This window comes from Eretmochelys imbricata, chromosome 3, assembly GCF_965152235.1.
Source record: "Eretmochelys imbricata isolate rEreImb1 chromosome 3, rEreImb1.hap1, whole genome shotgun sequence".
Lineage (NCBI taxonomy): Eukaryota > Metazoa > Chordata > Testudines > Cheloniidae > Eretmochelys > Eretmochelys imbricata.
Window position 1 is genome coordinate 84638677 of NC_135574.1, and position 18770 is coordinate 84657446.

The window sequence follows — 18770 nt, forward strand, 5'->3', positions numbered from 1 at the left end:
TTAATTTTGTGTGATGGTTGGATCTTCCCAAATCTGTAACCTTTGAAATTACAGGTTCCCTGCAATTCATAGTACTCTGTTTTTCTGGTTTGTTCGGTTTTTTAGTCAAAGAAATGTATGACTACCAGGGAAGATCCTATCTTCATGTTCCTCAAGATGTTGGCGTTAATCTCCGTTCTACAGTGCCCCCTGAGAAATGCTATCTCCCAAAGAAACAGCTCCATGTATGGTCTGGACATACAAAGGTAGGGAATATTGTTTTGAAAATGAGGTTTTTCTTTTTTTATAATGTTTGTCTTTGTGGCTAAGTAGCTTTTCAGATCCTTATTTATAAAACAATGGACCCAGACTCATTCAAGACAAATTTTCTGGAGTTTCCAAAATTGTGCATAAACAAATTGGGTGTTTGCATACTCAAATGTGTATTCATTCATTTACCAGTTTCCATGCACAATTGCAGGTTTTGCACATATGTAGTGAAATCCGAAGTCAACAGCAAAACTCCCACTGTCTTCAGTGGGACTAGGAGTTCACCCATACATTGGTACATGAACAAATTAGGTTTAATTCTGGAGGATCATGAAAATTTTGCCCTTATTGTGAAAATTTGTAACATAATTCCCTATCAAAAACAGTTTCATGGTATTAACAGTAACATCACAAGATTTCCCACAATGCAGTTGTTGACTACAATTTCTCCTCCAGAAGTCCTCCTTCACCAACACTATGTTTACACTACCACTTATGTCAGTATAATTTGTATCGTTCAGGGATGTGAATAAGCCACCCCCTGAGTGACGAAAATTACACTGACCTAAGCACTGATGTGGAAAGTGTGGGGAGTCCCTGAAAGAGAGGGAGGGTATCACCCAGGGAGCTTGTGGTAGGGATCCAGGGAGCCCCTTGTGTGTGCAGCAAGCTCAGGCTACAGAAGCTATGAAGTGTGCAACCCCCTAGTTATTTAGACTTTATGTATGATTGCACAAAGTCAGTGACATTAAATATCAATAACAGAAGGATTTCCCTACTTTGCCAGTAGCTCTTAGAGATAGAGTCCTGGGTGAAAGCCAGCTCGCTTAGGGTCAATCCAGATAAAACTGAGATGAAGCTGGGAGGAGGAGGGGAAACATTTTAAAGAACTATTTAACTGCTCCTTGAATTCTGGTTTATTTTTTACAATCATCAGGGTGGCTTGAAATCTCAGGTTCTTACTAGACTGTTCTCCATGCACCCAAATGAGAGTGGCCAGCAACTCTTTAGCTTCTAGCAGGCCAGGATATTGCACCTGTCCATCCCTTCTAGATACAGCTTTTATTCTGGTTCAAATGTGTTTATTACCAAATGCTTGGACTGCTGTAGTGCCTAATCTAGAGCTAGCCTTGAAGACCATTCAGTCATTATCCATTCAGATAATGCAGACTGGATGCGCTTGCTTTTTAGGCAGAACAGATGTGACACACTATGTTCTGACCTGTAAATTGGTAAAACTTAAAATGTCTGGACTTTAGCCAGAGTTAGGTCGATGCAAGGCAGCTTACATTGACCTAACTCTGTAAGCGTCAATGCTGAAATATAACTCGCCCGCTACACTGACTTAACTCCCCCTCCGGAGAGGCACAGCGCTTAGGTTGATGTAGTTAGGTTGACACAGTGTCAGTGTAGAAACTGCGTTGCTGAGGTCGACTTTCAGGCGCTATCCCACAATGCCATCCACTGACAGTTAAATTGGTCCATGCACTCCTGGTGAGGATGCGCACCACCAACAAGGAGCGTAATGTGGACATGCAAAAGCAGTTTAATTACTGTGGTGGCTGTACGTCGACATAACTTAGGTTGATGTGGTTTTGTACTGTAGGCGTTCCCTTAGTTTTCAGAGGCTGCCTCTGCCATGTGTAGTAGGACAACAGCACTCTGAAGGAGCCCCTTTAGTTAGCTGTTGCTAGACAGAAGCTGTTGAATCGGGGCAGGTATTTTTCAGAGTTGGGCCCTCACCATTGCAATTTGATTTTGCCGATAATGCATCTGAGCCCAAGTTGGATTAAGTTTGTTATACAATTCAAGGCACATTCCTTACCCAGAGCTTTCAACTCAAGGCAGACTCTGGAGACTCCTAATGTTTAATCCCTAGACATTTAATCTACTGGCTGCTGTCCACTGTCTTGAATCTCATCCAGTAAGATGAGCCAGCTGTAGCAGACGGTATATGTTCCTCATTCACGCATGGTCATTAGGTACTATCCTAATCCATGTTAAATGTGCTTAAACATGACATTGTGTTAAATGTGTTGCATAGCTGCAATAAAAAGAAAATATTAAGGCCTGGTGTATTCTGTGGCCAGCTGGGCCTGAATTCTGGGGCTGTGTTCTTAGAATCTCTAGCATTTTGTTGCGTCAGGTTGGAAATTATGCTGTGGAATCATTTACTTTTGAAAAATGAACAGTGCAAATGAGTGATCTATGAAAATGAAGATACAAGTAGAGCAGTAGCCCTTGTATGTTTTGATACTTTTTCTACATAGGTCCCACAATTTCACTATGTAATATGCCAAACTTTTTATACTGACAGTGCATAACTAAGCTTTTGGGGGAGGGCAGGGAAAGAGCAAGCTAGATATCGTGGCACCTGGGGATATTTGGGGCTTTGGCCCTAAGAGAGAGAAGCACATGATCTGTGCCTTTCTGCTGAAAGGGGCAGCACTGAAATGTTGGCATCTCAAGGGGGTAGTAAAGATTAACATTTTAATGATTTGGGCAGTTTCTGCCTCTTTTGGAGCTGTTGTGTCTGGCTTTTTGCATAATTCTGAACTTTAGAAATTGTGGGTGAAAATCGTGGCCCCATGGAAGTCTGTGCCAGAACTCCCTTTGACATCAGTGGGGCTAAGACTTTCATTCCTTGTGGGTTTTTTCCTGCACCAGCACTTTCCATTTATGGTAGCAGTTGTGGGAGAGCTTATATAGACCAACTGCAGAAGTTCTTACCGACCAAGTCTGCTAATCCTGTTTAGTGAAGGTAGTTGGAAGGTAAAAATGCCTGCATTATGTCTACACTAGCGCTTCCACCATTACTGCTCCCTGTAAAGCTGCACTGTTAGTCCTATTCAGTAGTTAATCTTTTTTTTTTTTTTTTGAGGAAATGTTTTTTTAACCCCACTGTTCCATGCACTGATTTCTATGGTACCTCTTAAAATCCCCTGCAAATCTTTTTTAACATTGAATAATCCTAATACTCAAGAAAAGATGCTCATACATTGTGTTTACTCTGAGTGCAGCTGTTGCTTACTCATCAGAAAACTGCACATGCAAATGGTTCCTACATGAACAATTACCTGTTTACATGTGCAAATTTTAGTGGGAAAAGTTTGCCAATACAACTTAACTGCTATAAAAATTTGGTTCTGTATCTGTCATCTTAGTGCCTCTTTTGTGTGTTGAGCAATAAGTAGGCTTGGGAGGCTGTATAAATAATCAGGAATAGTATTTTAAACACACTTGAAAACTTTCTGAATTAGTGTTTCCTTTACTTCTCCCATTCAAGGTTTAGTTTCCTTGTATTAGTGATGTTTCAAACTTCAGATGCAATGTAGCATTTTTATGAACGTCTTTGCTCTGTTTAGGTTTCTGTAATAAAATAAGCTTGTTGCATGAAACCAGCATCCGGAAATCAGGGTGCTGTAAAATAAAGTGATGTAAAGTATTGTCTGTTTGAAAGTCTTTGTTTGTTTGTTTGTTCCAACATACGTATCTGTTTTATAGTAACCTCTTTAAAAATCCAATTGCAGCCCACTGGGATTATTCACCTGAGTAAAGTTACAAATGGCCTTTAGTGTTTGCAGGGTCAGAGCCTATGTGGTTGAAGTTGTTGTCATACAAGAGGCCTGAGTTAGAAGTTACCCCAGGAGGCTGCTTAGAGAGGCCCCAGTTACTGCTCACAGGATTGTAGTATAAAGAGGATTGTAGTCACGATTGTGCAGAACTGGGTGTATTATGAAGAGGTCAGATTGGCAGGGGGGAGAGCTCTGTGTTATTCTTTTGTCAAAGCTAACGTTCCAAACCCACAATTTGTATTTCTTTGCCAAGGGCTGCCATGGTAATGGTGTGGGTGGGTGTCGGTGTGGGAGGGGAAGGGGGCATGCACACAACTATTGCAGTGACTCAGGATTGCCCCCTGGTGATTCAGCAGGAGCAATTGTTTAAAATACATTGCTGTGTTAAAAGGAGCAGGAGATTGTACAGGCTTCTCTTCAACCTTTCTGATAAGGTTGGTGTTTTAGGATTTGAGCTAAATATTTTAGAAAAGAGGGAAATTGAGCTTGAAAAAAAATCCACATGCTCAATTTGCTGTTCCTTAATCATTTATGTTCTTATTTACAGGGTGTCAGTGCAGTCAGGTTGTTTCCACTCTCTGGCCACATATTGCTATCTTGTTCCATGGACTGTAAAATTAAAGTGAGTTGTTTCTGATATACCTTCACTTCATACAAATGTAGCATTCACAGCATTTAAATAGTGAGTTTAATTCTGTTAGAACATGTACTTTTCCAGGGTTTGAGTCCCCTGTTTAAATTTGTATCAGGCAAAAAATTGTCAAATAGTCATCCTACATTCTAGTTTTTCTCCCAGAAATGGTTTGAATTAGTTTTTGTTCTGCATAAAAATAAATAGTTAAGTTGTCAATCACCCGCATTGAATGTAAAAATAAGTAATGCAGAAACTATTTTAATGCAATATAAAGATCACAGTTAAAATGAAGTCAAGAAGTGCAAAAATTAAGGTTTCTGCAGCAACCTGTGTGTGTGTTAAATAGATGCCTATCACCGCCCTGCCCACACTGCATGTACTGTGTTTTGTATTCTTCTCCCTCATTTCTCATCTGTTTTTATGTTTAGATTGTAAGTAGGGCTGTCGATTAATTGTAGTTAACTCATGCGATTAATTTTTTTTCATTGCACTGTTAAACAGAATACCAATTGAAATTTATTAAATTTTTTGGATGTTTTTCTACATTTTCAAATATATTTATTTCTCTTACAACACAGAATACAGTGTACAGTGCTCACTTATATTATTTTTTATTACAAATACACCTCTACCCCGCTATAACGTGACTCGATATAACCCGGGTTTGCATACAACACGGTAAAGCTCAGACACACTGCTCTGAGCAGCATGTTAAGGATGCCGGGCCGGGGCCGAGGGGTTGGATAAGGGGCAGAGGGTCTTGGGGGCGGTCAGGGGCCCCTTCCCCCAGGTCTGGGAGGCAGGAGCTGTGGGGGGTCACTTTTGGGGGCCCTGCAGTCCCAGAGTGGCCATGGGTATTAGCGGGGGGCCAGGAGCAGCCCACTCCGCTTCCCTCGCCTCGGCCCCAGCCATGTCGCTCGGGTGAGGGTGTTTGGGGGAAGGGATCCCCCCGGCACTCACTGGCAGCAGAAGTGGAGAGCCCGGCCCCAGCCCGCTCCACCCCGCCAGCTCCCAGCTGCGGCTCTCCGCTTCCCACCGCAGGTGAGTACGGGGGGGAGTCCTTTCCCCAACCTCCCTGCACACACCCATGGCGGGAAATGGAACGCCGCAGCTGGGAGATGGCAGAGTGGAGCAGGCTGGGGCAGTGTTGCTCTGCTTCCCGCCGCTGCCACTGAGTGCCTGTCAGGGGGTGGGGGGTGTTGATAGGGGTCGGAGCAGTCAGGGGACGGAGCAGGGGGGTTGGGTAGGGGGTGGAGTCCTGGGGGTGATTAGGAACAGGGGTCTCTGGAGGGGGCGGTCAGGGAACAAGGAACTGGGGGTGGGGGCAAAGCAAGTTCAATATAATGCAGTCTCACCTATAACGCAGTGAGATTTTTTTTGTCTCCCAAGGACTGCGTTATATCAGGATAGAGGTGTATTTGCACTGTAAAATGATAAAAGAAATAGTATTTTTCAGTTCACCTCATACAAGTACTATAATGCAATCTCTTTATCATAAAAGTGTAACTTACAAATGTAGAATTTTTTTGTTACATAACTGCACTCAAAAACAAAACAATCTAAAACTTTTTAGAGTCTACAAGTCCACTCAGTTCTACTTCTAGTTCAGCCAATTGCTAAGACGAGCAAGTTTGTTTCCATTTATGGGAGATAGTGTTGCCTGCTTCTTGTTTACAGTGTCATCTGAAAGTGAGAACAGGTGTTCACATGGCACTTTTGTAGCCGGTGTTGCAAGGTATTTACATGCCAGAGATGCTAAACATTTGTATACCCCTTCATGCTTTGGCCACCATTCCAGAGGACATGCTTCCATGCCGATGACACTCGGTTTTTTTGTTTTTTTTTTTAAATGCATTATTTAAATTTTGACTGAACTTCTTGGGGGAGAATTGTATGTCTCCTGTTCTGTTTTACCCGCATTCTGCCATATATTTCATGTTATAACAGTCTCAATGATGATCCAGCACATGTTCGTTTTAAGAACATTTTCACTGCAGATTTGACAAAATGCAAAGAAGGTATCAATGTGAGATTTCTAAAAATAGCTACAGCACTCAACCCAAAGTTTAAGAATCTGTAGTGCCTTCCAAAATTCAAGAGGGTCGAGGGGTGGATCATGCTTTCAGAAGTCTTAAAAGAGCAACGTTCCAATGTGGAAACTACAGAACCCGAACCACCAAAAAAGAAAATCAACCTTCTGCTGGTGGCATCTGACTCAGACGATGAAAATGAACCTGCACTCGTCCACTCCGCTTTGGATAGTTGTCAAGCAGAACACATCATCAGCATGGGCGGCAGGTCACATAGGCTGGGAGAGGCTTTGCCTCCCCAAACAGCCAAGTGTGACCCTTCTCCCTGCTGTGACCGCTCCCTGTGTGTGGCTCCAGTCCTCTGGCTCCAGCTTCCCGGTGCTCTGGGGATGGGGAGCTGCAGCCACCCCCCTTCCCAAGGCTGGAGCCATGCGCCGTCCGCACTCTGGAGCTGGGGAGGCTGCGGCCAGCCGGCCAACCCCCAGGGCTGGGGAAGCTGGGGCCACGCACCGCCTGCCCTCCCAACACTCCTTTTGGGGCTGGGGGACTAGCCATGGGACTGGGCCAGTGGCCACTGTGGGGTGGGTGTCTCTGGGCTCCAGCGGAAGTGGGGGCTCAGTTCTGGTGGAGGGGAGGGGGGAAGAGGCATGGCCGTGAGCGGAAGGGGTGGGGCTAGGGGCTAGCGTCCCCCAGCCGGTGGTTCACGCACCACCCATGATCATCAGCATGGATGCATGTCCTCTGGAATGGTGTTGAAGTATGAAGGGACACGTAAATCTTTAGTCATTATATCTGGCATGTAAATACCTTGCAACGCAAGCTACAAAAGTGCCATACGAAATGCCTGTTCTCGCTTTCAGGTGACATTGTAAACAAAATGCGGGCAGCATTATCTCCTGCAAATTTTAACCAAACTTGTTTGTCTGAGCAACTGGCTGAAGTAGGACTGAGTGAACTTGTAGGCTCTAAAGTTTTAGTTTTGAATGCAGTTATTTTTTGTACATAAGTCTACATTTGTAAGTTGCACTTTCAGGATAAAGAGATTGCATTTTCGTACTTGTATGACGTGAATTGAAAAATACTATTTTGGTTTTTACAGTGCACATATTTGTAATAAAAAATAAATATAAAGTGAGCACTGTTCACTTTTTATTCTGTGTTGTAGTTGAAATCAATATATTTGAAAATGTAGAAAACGTCCAAAAATATTTAAATAAATGGTATTCTATTATTGTTTAACAGCACGATTAATCTCTTGACAGTCCTAATTGTAAGCCTTCTGGGGCAGGCATTCTGGTTTCACGTGTGTATGTAAAATGCCTAAAACAATTTGGGTGCTAGCACAGTATAAGTACTTAATAATCACATTTAAATGCTATTACAATTAGGTTGTGAAGGTCACAAGTCCTTAAGCTTACCTTTGCTGCTGCTATCATTTGGTAGAAGACAATGTTATGTAAAGCTACATTTTATAGCTTGGACAAATGTTGATAGCAAAACATTTTTTGCTGAAAAGTTCCTCTTTTGAGTTTATGAAACTGGACCATTTAATTTCTTGTTGCTAAATGAAATTTCATTTTAGTTCAGCCTTGCATACTGTTGAGATAGTTGCAGAAATTCTGTGGCAAATTTCACATTATTTCTGAATTTCAAGATAGGATAGTTGTGGTCAAAATTCTCATATAGTGTCATGTACATCTGTAGTTAAACTTGTCATTTCATAAGAATGTGGTGCAGAAATTAACATTCCTTGTTTTGTTTTTGTTTAAGCTATGGGAGGTATATGGTGAACGAAGATGCTTACGAACATTTATTGGTAACCTCTCTTTTTTTTTCTGAACTCTTTAATATACATTAAAACAACTTCCTTCTTTCCTTGTCTCCTCCCCCCCCCCCCAAGTAGATTTAATTACTTTGTGATTTTGGGGGGAGAGGGTGTCAGTGCTACAGAAGACATGTAGGCATCTGAGAAAAATATCAGCTTTTCAGTATGGTGTTGGCATGAATGCTGAAGAGGCTGCATTTGTGAATGATCTTACTTTGTTTTTAATCAACATGATTTAGTGTTGGCACTGAAGACTTCTAGACCATAAAAACAAGATATTAGTGTACTGGGTCAATCAGTTATGGGTCATTACCAGAAATGTATTGTATAGATCCCTATTATTGTTACCTACTCCTCCCCTCAATATGTCATGTCTGAAATTAGATGGTATGTTAACAGTAAAGGTAGTGTCTCCTTACTTGTACTGTGAGGTACCTAGCACGCTTTTGGGTGTGCTAAAATTAACAATTGTGATGCCATCATTTAACTAGGTCTTCTCTTCTGGGCTAGACAAGAAATGAATTTCTAATGCAAAAGGAACAGAGGAAAACTTCTCACAAAAACTGTTCAGACCTTCTTTCAAATATGAAAATGGAACAAGTCCAATTTTTTCCTTGTAATTGAGAACTTTTTTAGAGAATCGAGAGATAAATGTGAGCTTTCTAGCAGCCTTTGCTGTAGCTTCTAAGCAGCAGTTTTTCTTTTGAAGTGGAAACACTTCTAGAATGATGTACCGTCATTTGAAGTGCCCTTTTATCAATGTTTCTAGTACCCAAGGCACCAAGCAGATTGGCTAAACTGATGCCTCAGGAAAGGATCTCCCAGAAGAGACTCTTCTCTTTGAATTATGGTTTCAGAACTTTCCTGTCATGAGTCAGATTCACCTGCTGTATTTATTTTAAAAATGTGTGTAAGCTAAAATGTAGGGCCCCTATAAGTCTGCTACAATGGCCAACCAGAATTATTCTGCAAGGCGGTGGAGATGATTCTACCACCCCACACGCCTTCCTGACCTAAGTATTTCCTGTATTCCGCAGGGGATTTAATTTAAGCCTGCCAAAATTATTTACCCACTTGATATTGCTGCCATCCCAAAATTTTGCTGTGCCTAGCAGTTGGCATCCTCTTCATAGAATTCCTCTATAGTGTTCAGTCCTTGATTCTCCCTTACTTTTTTATCTTGGATGTTAATGTTTGTTGTGATATTTTTCACATGCAATGCATTGTTGCTATAACTATGTCCAGGACAATATTTGAAGCAATAGTGAATTTTGTGCATCGTATTTGTAGTGCAGTATGTCATTTCAGTGAAGTGGAGAGATCAGCTGCATCACATCTTAAGATGTGTGGAATATGTAGACAAAATGAATATTTTAATTTTAAATAAATTGCTTTGGGGTGGGGGGCAGACTTCTTTAATATGAATGTCAACAAAACTAGTCATCTAAACTTTCTGTTACCATCCTGGCATTTATCCCATCCTCATGCAGTTTAGCTCATTAGGCTAGTTAAGTGTTAAGATGAGTGCACTTGTTCCAAAAAAAACCTTCTGTCAGTGCAGTTCCAAAGTAACTTCTCTCTGGCTGTCTGCAGTAGACTGCTTTGGGAAATTCCCTGCTGTTGCATTATCACCACTAGAGGGAGTTGATCTTTTGCTGCTGTGTCACATAACCTTGTAAAGGACAGGTTTAGACAATACAGTAATAAAAATGGCAGTCGCTGTTTGAGCCCTGTGACTGATAACAGGTGGGGCTGCAACTATGGTGGTGTAGCAATGGAAGATTTTCCTAGTGCAGGGAGGCCTCCTGTGGTCAGTCTTATTCCTCGAATAGATGTTTATTTTTAAAGGCATGCTATATTTAATCTGGAGAAGTTTTAGAATTTTCCACAGCGTTGCGGTCAGTCTCTTTGCAGAGGTAATTCCCAATGGCTTTATTTTCAAATCTCATAACGGCCTTTAGGAGGTACTGTTACTTTTCCAGTTGAATTGGTCTGCTGGAACTAAATTTACAAGATATTCTTAGATGAGTTCTAGTAAGTAGTTTTCTGTGTTGCCAGAGAGTGTAATTCAAAGCTGTAATTGACCATTAGTATTGTGGTTTATCTGCATTCTGTCTGTGGTAATGTTCTCCAGAAAATCCTAATTCCTAGACTGGGGGTAAAGGGTTAATTCTTCTCTCTACCACATTTCTTTTTATCTTGTAGGGCACAGTAAAGCAGTTCGAGACATCTGCTTTAACAATGCTGGAACTCAATTTCTTAGTGCAGCATATGACCGGTATCTTAAACTCTGGGACACTGAAACAGGTAGGCTTAAATACATACATGTTCAAATCTGATAATCATTGTAACTAGTAGTAAATAGCTACTGTTTTAATAGCCATGCTTCCTCTTTTATTATTATATGCTCTTACAGTGCAACATTGGTGTGTCTAATACAGGGAGAGCAATTTTCTCATCTCCTGAATATTTTTGTTGTCACTGTAAAGCTACAGTTAAGGTTGTCTTGGTGTTTAAGTTAAAAATCCATGGTAACAAGGGTTCACACATTATTTAAAAAAAATTACATTGAACTGAAAATTTACATAGCAAGTCGAAGAATGGGGCCAAACATTTACCAAATTAGAGAGAATTATTTGGCACCCCTTCACTTATAAGAATGAAATTAAGTAGTAAAAGTACATTTTTGAATTGAATATTTTATTATAATTTGGTAAAGGATTTATTCTATAACAGTTCTTCCAGATTAAAAAAAAAAAATAGAATTTTCCCAGATGGGTTGGGGAAAGAAAGAACAGTAATTATAGCAACGACATTTATTTCACAACATTTTGTATTTTCATTGCTAAGAACTTTAACAAATAATTCTATTCACCTAATGCTGAGTGTCTCTGCCAAATACACAATCAAAAAAAGGTATTTTAAATCCTGTTAGATACTAAATATGGTTTTCTTAATGCTGCACTACTACTCCCATTGTGCCTCTGTGTTACTTAGCAAATATTCAATACTTAACTGAAGACTTCCTTAATTTTGTGCATTTGCCAAATATATGAAGTTTGTTTTACTTTAACTTGTGTGGTGACTGATCTTAGCGTTCTTGCGGCCAGTCATCTTCCACTTTGCACTTAATGTGCAGGCCACGTTTTTAATAGTCATGTTCAAGGTCCTTTTCCCCTAGATTTTCTCAGTGTAGGAAAACGGCTATTAAAAGAGTAAAAAGAATCTGAATAGGGCAACTCCAGAGAAGAGGCTTTGTAACAGAATTATCAGTACCATAATTTTTTTTAAATATCTTGCATAGCAGAGCTCGGGGCCATTCCAGCTTATAGGCAAACTAGGCAGCTTCCTGGGGCAGCTGGACCAAAACTGGGTGACACTGTGACCCCATGCACCAGGTGACAAGGCCACTCAGTCAAATTTGGCCCAGCTGTCCCTCCATCACGATGGAGGGGCAGTTGGGTCAACCCACAATGCGTGGCACTGTGACTTAGTACTTGCCCCCACTTCGACCAAAACCCTAAATCCATTATTTCAGTAGAGAACCTGTGTTCTAGAGCAGTGGTTTTCAAACTGCGGGTCGTGACCCAGTACTGGATCGCAGAATGTAAGGCACTGGATCGCAGCGGCTCTGGTCAGCATCTCCGACCAGGCCATTAAAAGTCCCGTTGGCAGTGCTGCCCGGCTAAGGTAGGCTAGTCCCTACCTGTTCTGACATCACGCTGTGGCCAGCAGCAGGTCCGGTTCCTGGGGGGGGATGGGGTGCCACAGGGCTTCGCGCGCTGCCCCCACCCCAAGCACTGGCTCCGCACCGGCCAGTGGGAGCTGGGGGGGCAGTGCCTGCAGGCAAGGGCTGCGCAGAGCCACTTGTGAGCCTCCGTCTAGGAGCCGGACCTGCTGCTGGCCCTTCTGGGGCACAGTGCAGTCCGCAGTGCCAGGATAGGCAAGAAGCCTGCCTTAGCATCCCTGCTGATGGGGAGTCACTGTAGGTAAGCCTGCAACCCACCCCTATGCCCCAATCCACTAACCCAGCCCTGAGCCCCCCCAAACCCGAAGCCCCCTCCTGCACCCCAAAGCCCTCATTCCTGGCCCCACCCCAGAAGCTGCACACCCAGCCCAGAACCCTGACCCCCTCTTGCACCCCAACCCTCTGCCCCAGCCTTGAGCCCCCCCAAACCCAGAGCCTGCACCCCCAGCCCAGAGCCCTGATCCTCTTCCACACCCCAGCCCAGAACCCCCTCCCACACTCTGAACCCCTCATTCCCAGCCCCCCGCCGCAGCCCGCACCCCAACCCTCTGCCCCAGCCCTGAGCCCCTTCCATACCCCAAACCACTCATCCCCAGCACACAAGGGGGGGGTGGCACACTGAAGTTTTGCTCAGGGCAGCAAGCCTCTCCCAGATCTTTATAAGTAGATGAGGATCACTCTTTCTGTACTTGGATTAACTCAAGTGTTCTGCATAGTTTACAAGGGAAAAAAATATTTTTTTCTAACTGCTAGCTTGCAAATTCAGCTTGGTCTTTGAAAGTCAAAATGGATTCTTTTCTCCTCGTGCATATTAATTGACAATACATACTGGAGGCCAAACTCTGCCCTCCTAAAATACATACAATATCAAGGTTAGACACCATTAAAGAGCTGTGTAGAGTGCATCTTTGTTTAGAAGGCTTCATAATCTCCTGGCACTTAGTTTGCAAGGCCATGTCTGTGATTGTTTTCCTTAAAATCACCTTGTGGAGGCAACAATGGAAATAGCAGTATATTAAAAAGATGCACATGGCTGACAGCATTTTAACCACTCTTGTCATCTAACTGCTCAGAGCAGGTCTAAATGACACTGTGGGTTAAAAAACCAGCAGCCACTGACATTTTGTTTATACTACTGGTGCTTCCACTGTTGTCACCACCAATGGATCAGTCCTGGTCAATTCTATTCTTAGGGTAGTATCTGAGTACCTTCCAGTAATGCATTAAGCAACATGACTAACACCTATCATGTGGTTGTTCTCTCCCCAAGGGAGAGGTTTGTGCAGTGGAGGGTTTTGTTCTGGGATTTTTTTATTATCTCTCTCTCTCTCACTCACACTCACAGTCTCTCTCTGCTGTATGTTAGAGAAGGCAAGGTCACAGAAATGCATCTTGAATTAAGAGCGGAAGGTGGTGAGGTTTTTGATGTTCCTTGGGGATGTCATTCCATAGTCCTGAGCTGGCCCCTAGAGAAAGTTCTGTCTCCCACACAAATGAGTTTACCCTTCTTATAGAATTATATTCTTGCCAGAGGAGCGTAGCTGTCAACCACAGTCTTCAGTTGATCTTTTAGATACCTTGGGTCCAGGCCATTAAGTGCTCTGAAAATAAGGACTGAGAACTTAAACTGGATTCAGTATTCTATGGGAAGCCAGCGTAGGGAGCGGAGGACAGGCTTGAGGTGTTTGCAGTAGCCTGTGTTTCTGAGAAGACGTGCTTCAGCATTCTATACTGGTTGGAGTTTCCTTACACTGGGCATGAAGCCGTCAGTGCTTTTGTATTTCTGTAGTCCGTCCAAAAGGTGATGAAGGCAAGAGGCCAAGTCATCATTTGCCAGGATGGGGTGGAGTCTTCTAACCAACCAGAGATGATAAAAAAACATTATTCAAAGATGCGGCTGTGTGCGTACTTAGCATCAGTGAGGAATCCAGGAATGCTCCTTAACTATGAACTCATTTGACCAGTTGTGGATGTGTACCTTTAACCAAAGGAAAATATACTTTGGCTGCAAACTCCTCAAAATGTTTTCTTCTCACTATCACCATAGCTTCTGCCTTGCTTGAGTTCAGCTTCAACCAGCTGATCTTGTCCAAGCATTGGGCCTTGCTGGTTGTGGTGGTGGTGGTGGCAGTGAAGGAATAGGGTAGGTAAAGCTGTGTGTCTTCTGTATATTGCTGGCACTTTGAGTTTATATTGTCTGACCAGTTCACCTAGTGGTTCTATGTAGACGTTGAAAAGGACCGGTGAGAGAATTGTTCCTTGTGAAACTCTACAAGTGATGGGTCTAGTATTGGAGGTGATAATGAGTCACCAGGTCCTTGATGACTCATGGTGGGGTGCTGATGTCTTTTAGGAGGCTTTGGAATTTGATGGCATCCATGAGTATTCATGGTTGAATCAGGATCATTGGTCTGTCTTGTTGCCTGGCAGTTGGAGGTTTCTGACTCCTGACTTAATAAGGGGATGGGTCTGTCCAAGACAGTGGCTGGGTTGTGATGTCCTCAGTATTGATATCTAGGCTAAAGATCAGGTCCAGGGTGTGACCAGCTGCCTCGGTTGAACCAGGTAGCAATGGTGGGAAACTTTATAGGGGCAGGGAGGAGGGAAGATCTAATATAAACAAGATCCAAGTCATCTCCAGAATAATTCCCAATCTCTGATCCTTTCAGGGAGTTGAAAGCCTATGTTTTTGTTTTCTCCGGATCTAAACTAAGTAAAACATCTCTAGGTACAAAGATGGATAAATTATGGTAGCTTATTACTGTGAGCATTTATAAAACTATGTTTGAGAAACTTTTGAACTGATCTAATTTGAATGGCTTGTCTGTTTACAGGGCAATGTGTTTCAAGGTTCACAAACAGGAAGGTTCCATACTGTGTCAAATTCAATCCTGATGAAGATAAACAAAATCTTTTTGTGGCAGGAATGTCAGATAAAAAAATTGTACAGGTAAGACTCAGAACTTAATTAAATGTTTCCTGATCTCATTATTTTGTAAAGTTTTTGTACCTGACATTTAAATTTAGCTGCTGAATAACTGCAATGCCTTTATTATATTTCAAAATCATAGACTTTTTCTGTCCTTTTTTAACAGTATTTTTGAATGAACACTCCCTCAAAGGCTGTTGCTGGAGTGCTTGCTCTCTGACCTGAAAGTCTGACTAAATATCAGAAGCTTTATAGTTTCAAGTTCAGGAATGTATTAGAACCTAAGTGGCTCTGACACTGGCTGTTTAATTTGCAGTGGGACGTTCGAAGTGGGGAGATTGTGCAGGAGTACGATAGGCATTTGGGAGCTGTCAACACCATTGTGTTTGTGGATGAGAACAGACGGTTTGTGAGTACATCTGATGACAAGAGTTTAAGAGTCTGGGAATGGTAAGTTTCAAACCTCACAAAGTTTGATTTCACATTAGTACAGAGCAAACTGGGAAATAGTTAACAATTTTTAAGTCAAATCAATGCAATTACTTTGAAGTTTTGGTGCAGTAACTTCTGGCTAGCCAAACAAAAAGTTAAATTAATTTAAACTTCCACAAATCCATTTCTATTATTCTCTACAGTAGTTGAAATATTTAAAAAGAAGCAGTGCCAGAAAAAAATCAGTGATGTTCCTGTTGCTAGTTTCTAGTCTATTTTACAGTGCTGTTGACCAATTGTAAATACTCTACACCAAACCCGTATGTTCTGCATTCCACAGGCTAGTCTGAGAGCCAGTTCTTAACGTATTTGTTCAGTCAAATGAAACATCCCTTCCTGAAACTAGATGTAAGACCATTAATTGTATTTTTAAAATCCCTTTGAAGTAAAGATTTTTAAAATGTCTAACACTTAACTCTTTTTACTGGCTTACAATTCTCCTGTGTTGCAGTACTTATTATCTGAGGGCTTCTTTTTAAAAACCTGTGAAATTTCATTAATTCTATCCAAAAGCAAAGCAGAGAATTTCATAGTTTACAGCGGACTTCATTGGTATGAATGTGCAAGAGCATTCAGGTCACATCTATTCAACATACTGTACTAGCCCAAAATGAAATCAAATATCTTGTTAGATTGATTTTTATCTAAACCAAACATAGCACCTGCAGTAATATAAAAATTATTGCTGGAAATTTTTTCTAGGATAGTCAGTCATATGGTATAGGGTTTTAATCGGTGAAATGATTTGCTTCTTACTCCTGTATAATACACTCTAGGTGAATACCAATCAAATTATTTTAACTTTACTTATAAAGTAAAATGGTGCCATGGGCTGTGTTATGTGGAAACAGTGGGCATAGCCATATCAGCTTGTGGCAGACAACATTCGGTTAATGGTTTCTCTCAGCTGCTATCCCATAGGAGGTGTAGCAGCACTGAAATTGCATGTATAAAGAATTGCCTGTGTGATGCTACTTTAGAGTACCGTAAAGATAACTAATAAGTCAAATCGTTTAATAGTTTCATTCTAGCTTTTCGGTCATGGTGGTTGGTTTTTGTTTTTGTTTTTTTTGGAGTTGCATGGAGAAGCACAGTAAAAACATTGACAAAAATTATAGTGGCAGTCTGGTGTATAAAATTCCATCCAAGAAAAGACTCATTTAGAAATATTATTTGAACTGCTCTTCAGTTCTAATGTGAGTTGGGAGAGAGGTGTGTTCTGTTCAGTTCCTGAAACTTAGAAAAAGCCTTTGGTAATTAAAGAAAATGATTCATTCTGGCCTTTTCATTGAATCCAGCTGGCTATCTTTAGGATCTACAGTAGTTGTACATTGCCCTTCGTGGATGGAGGAATCTAGGTCACAGCAGTGCTCAACTGATGTCCATATTGTATCACCCAGTTACTGCCTGTTTTTATTTAAAAAAAAAAAAAAAAGTGTGAAAGGTATATGGAAATTTATTTTAAGCTTGTGCTAGCTCTACTGCCACATGCTGTTTTGTGATAATCTCTGTTCAGTACTCTGGATTTCGCTCCCTGGCTAGCAGTTTGGGAGCTATGTGAAGGCAGTGCACTTGGCCACACAGGTGAGAAGTAGTGCCCAGATCATTCTCTTGGTGACTCAGTGGGTGTTTTGACTGGTTCTGGAAGGAGCTTTGTCTGAAATTCCTCATCTGGAAGGACTGTTGATCTGACCGAGTGCTGGTGGGTTAGCTCCAAGCAGCTTCAGTGAACCCCTTAAGGAGTAGGAAAAGTCCTTGGGTACAATTAATTTTAACAGGGATTTCTTCTGTTTGGTTTGTGGAGCCGTGTCTCTTGCACAGAACTGCTGCCTCTTGGGACTGGATGCTCTTGTTTCTTGTGGTTCCTGACAATGGATAAGATAAACAGCTAAAGGGTGGAATGTGACCTTCCCTTTCCTCCTTCCCACCACAAAGAATCTAGTCGCAGAACATCACAGCCTGATTGTCCCAAATGTAGATATCCTCAAATTATTTTAGAAGTCACAGGGATAGTGTTGTCTCATTCAGCTATTATGAAATATAGATTAGATCATATTCCATCATTCAAATTTTGCTTAAGAGACTGATTAAAGCTAATATAGAGCGCTTTTCCCACTCTGCTCATTCATCGCTGTGGACTGTTGTATAGAACATTTAATGAAATATGCTTATCTGTCTGTAGGCAAATTTCACAGATTTCAGGCTCCAAATTAACGGTATTTGCATTAAAACTAAATGAACATGTTCAGCACTGCAGCTTTTGGAGCTTGAAGAATTTCATATGTCAAGTTGTCACCCATAGTGCTGTGAATAAATCCTTCTTTTCTGTTACTTTTATAACAGGCATTTTATATGGCTCGGTTAATTGATTATTTCACTTCTTGATAGGTTTAAATGTACAAATATCTCTTTCTTTACTTTACATTAATAATAAGCCTGAAGATTTTGATTTTAACAAGAACCAGAAAAAGCTTTACAAGTAAATATGTCCTGTACATGTAATTAAATGTAGCTTTTAAGAGCAAGTTTTTGATTGCTTTTGTAGTGTTCTTAATTGTGTAGAGGAATGTTTAGGGTGTTTTGTAATCAAACCTCAGTTGGTAAGCATTTCCACTTGGCCAGCATTGGCAGTGGTCTGACATTTCTGAACAACTTTCCCATGATAATTAAATCTCCATTTCACAGATGTTATGCTGTGTACAGATTCTGCTTTCATGTTTACTGGATTGCAGTGTCCTTCCTTTGTGGAACTGCAACAGTAAGAATATAGAACAATAAATGTTTTTCAGATAACAAACTATATTTGCTCAGTGGAATCTGAACTGGGATATTCTAAAGTTTGCTTTCCTGCTTTCTACTTATTGCATCCATATGGCAGTGATATTAAAGTTGAGGTGGTTGTTGTATTCTAAACCCCTTGATGTGTGAAAATGCAGAATTTTATTCTCACTCCTTAATATTTTCCTGGTGCTACTCAGGGACATGGCAAAATGGTTTGGGCTGCTGTGCCATCATTATATTGATGACACTCAGCTCAAAATTTTCCTACCTCCAAGTCACTAGTGAACCAGTGCCCCATAGTGGTATCTAATGCTGGTTTAATTCTTTGCTAGGATGCCGAGGCTAATGCAATCCCTAGGCTTCAGATGATCTCCCTGGAGTGGTCTGTCTTTCCATAGTTCCCAAGCTCTCCCATAAGCAAACTGAAGTCTTTTAAGAGCTTTTATGTCTCAGGCAGTTCCAAACACTTTTTCCCTTTCCCTTTCAAGAGACCCTAACTTTTATTTC

The 18770-nt window shown here is 41.5% G+C and overlaps 1 protein-coding gene across 1 annotated transcript in view; it reads left to right on the forward strand.

Annotated features, from left to right (window-relative positions):
* The window catches only part of CDC40 (cell division cycle 40), a 54975-nt gene that overhangs the window by 29896 nt on the left and 6309 nt on the right, over positions 1-18770 (forward strand). Inside the window, exons 7-12 of the mRNA XM_077812933.1 lie at positions 106-245; positions 4372-4446; positions 8259-8304; positions 10519-10620; positions 14896-15011; positions 15307-15440. Of these exons, the coding sequence (XP_077669059.1) occupies positions 106-245; positions 4372-4446; positions 8259-8304; positions 10519-10620; positions 14896-15011; positions 15307-15440 (613 nt within the window). The remainder of the gene's footprint in view (positions 1-105; positions 246-4371; positions 4447-8258; positions 8305-10518; positions 10621-14895; positions 15012-15306; positions 15441-18770) is intronic.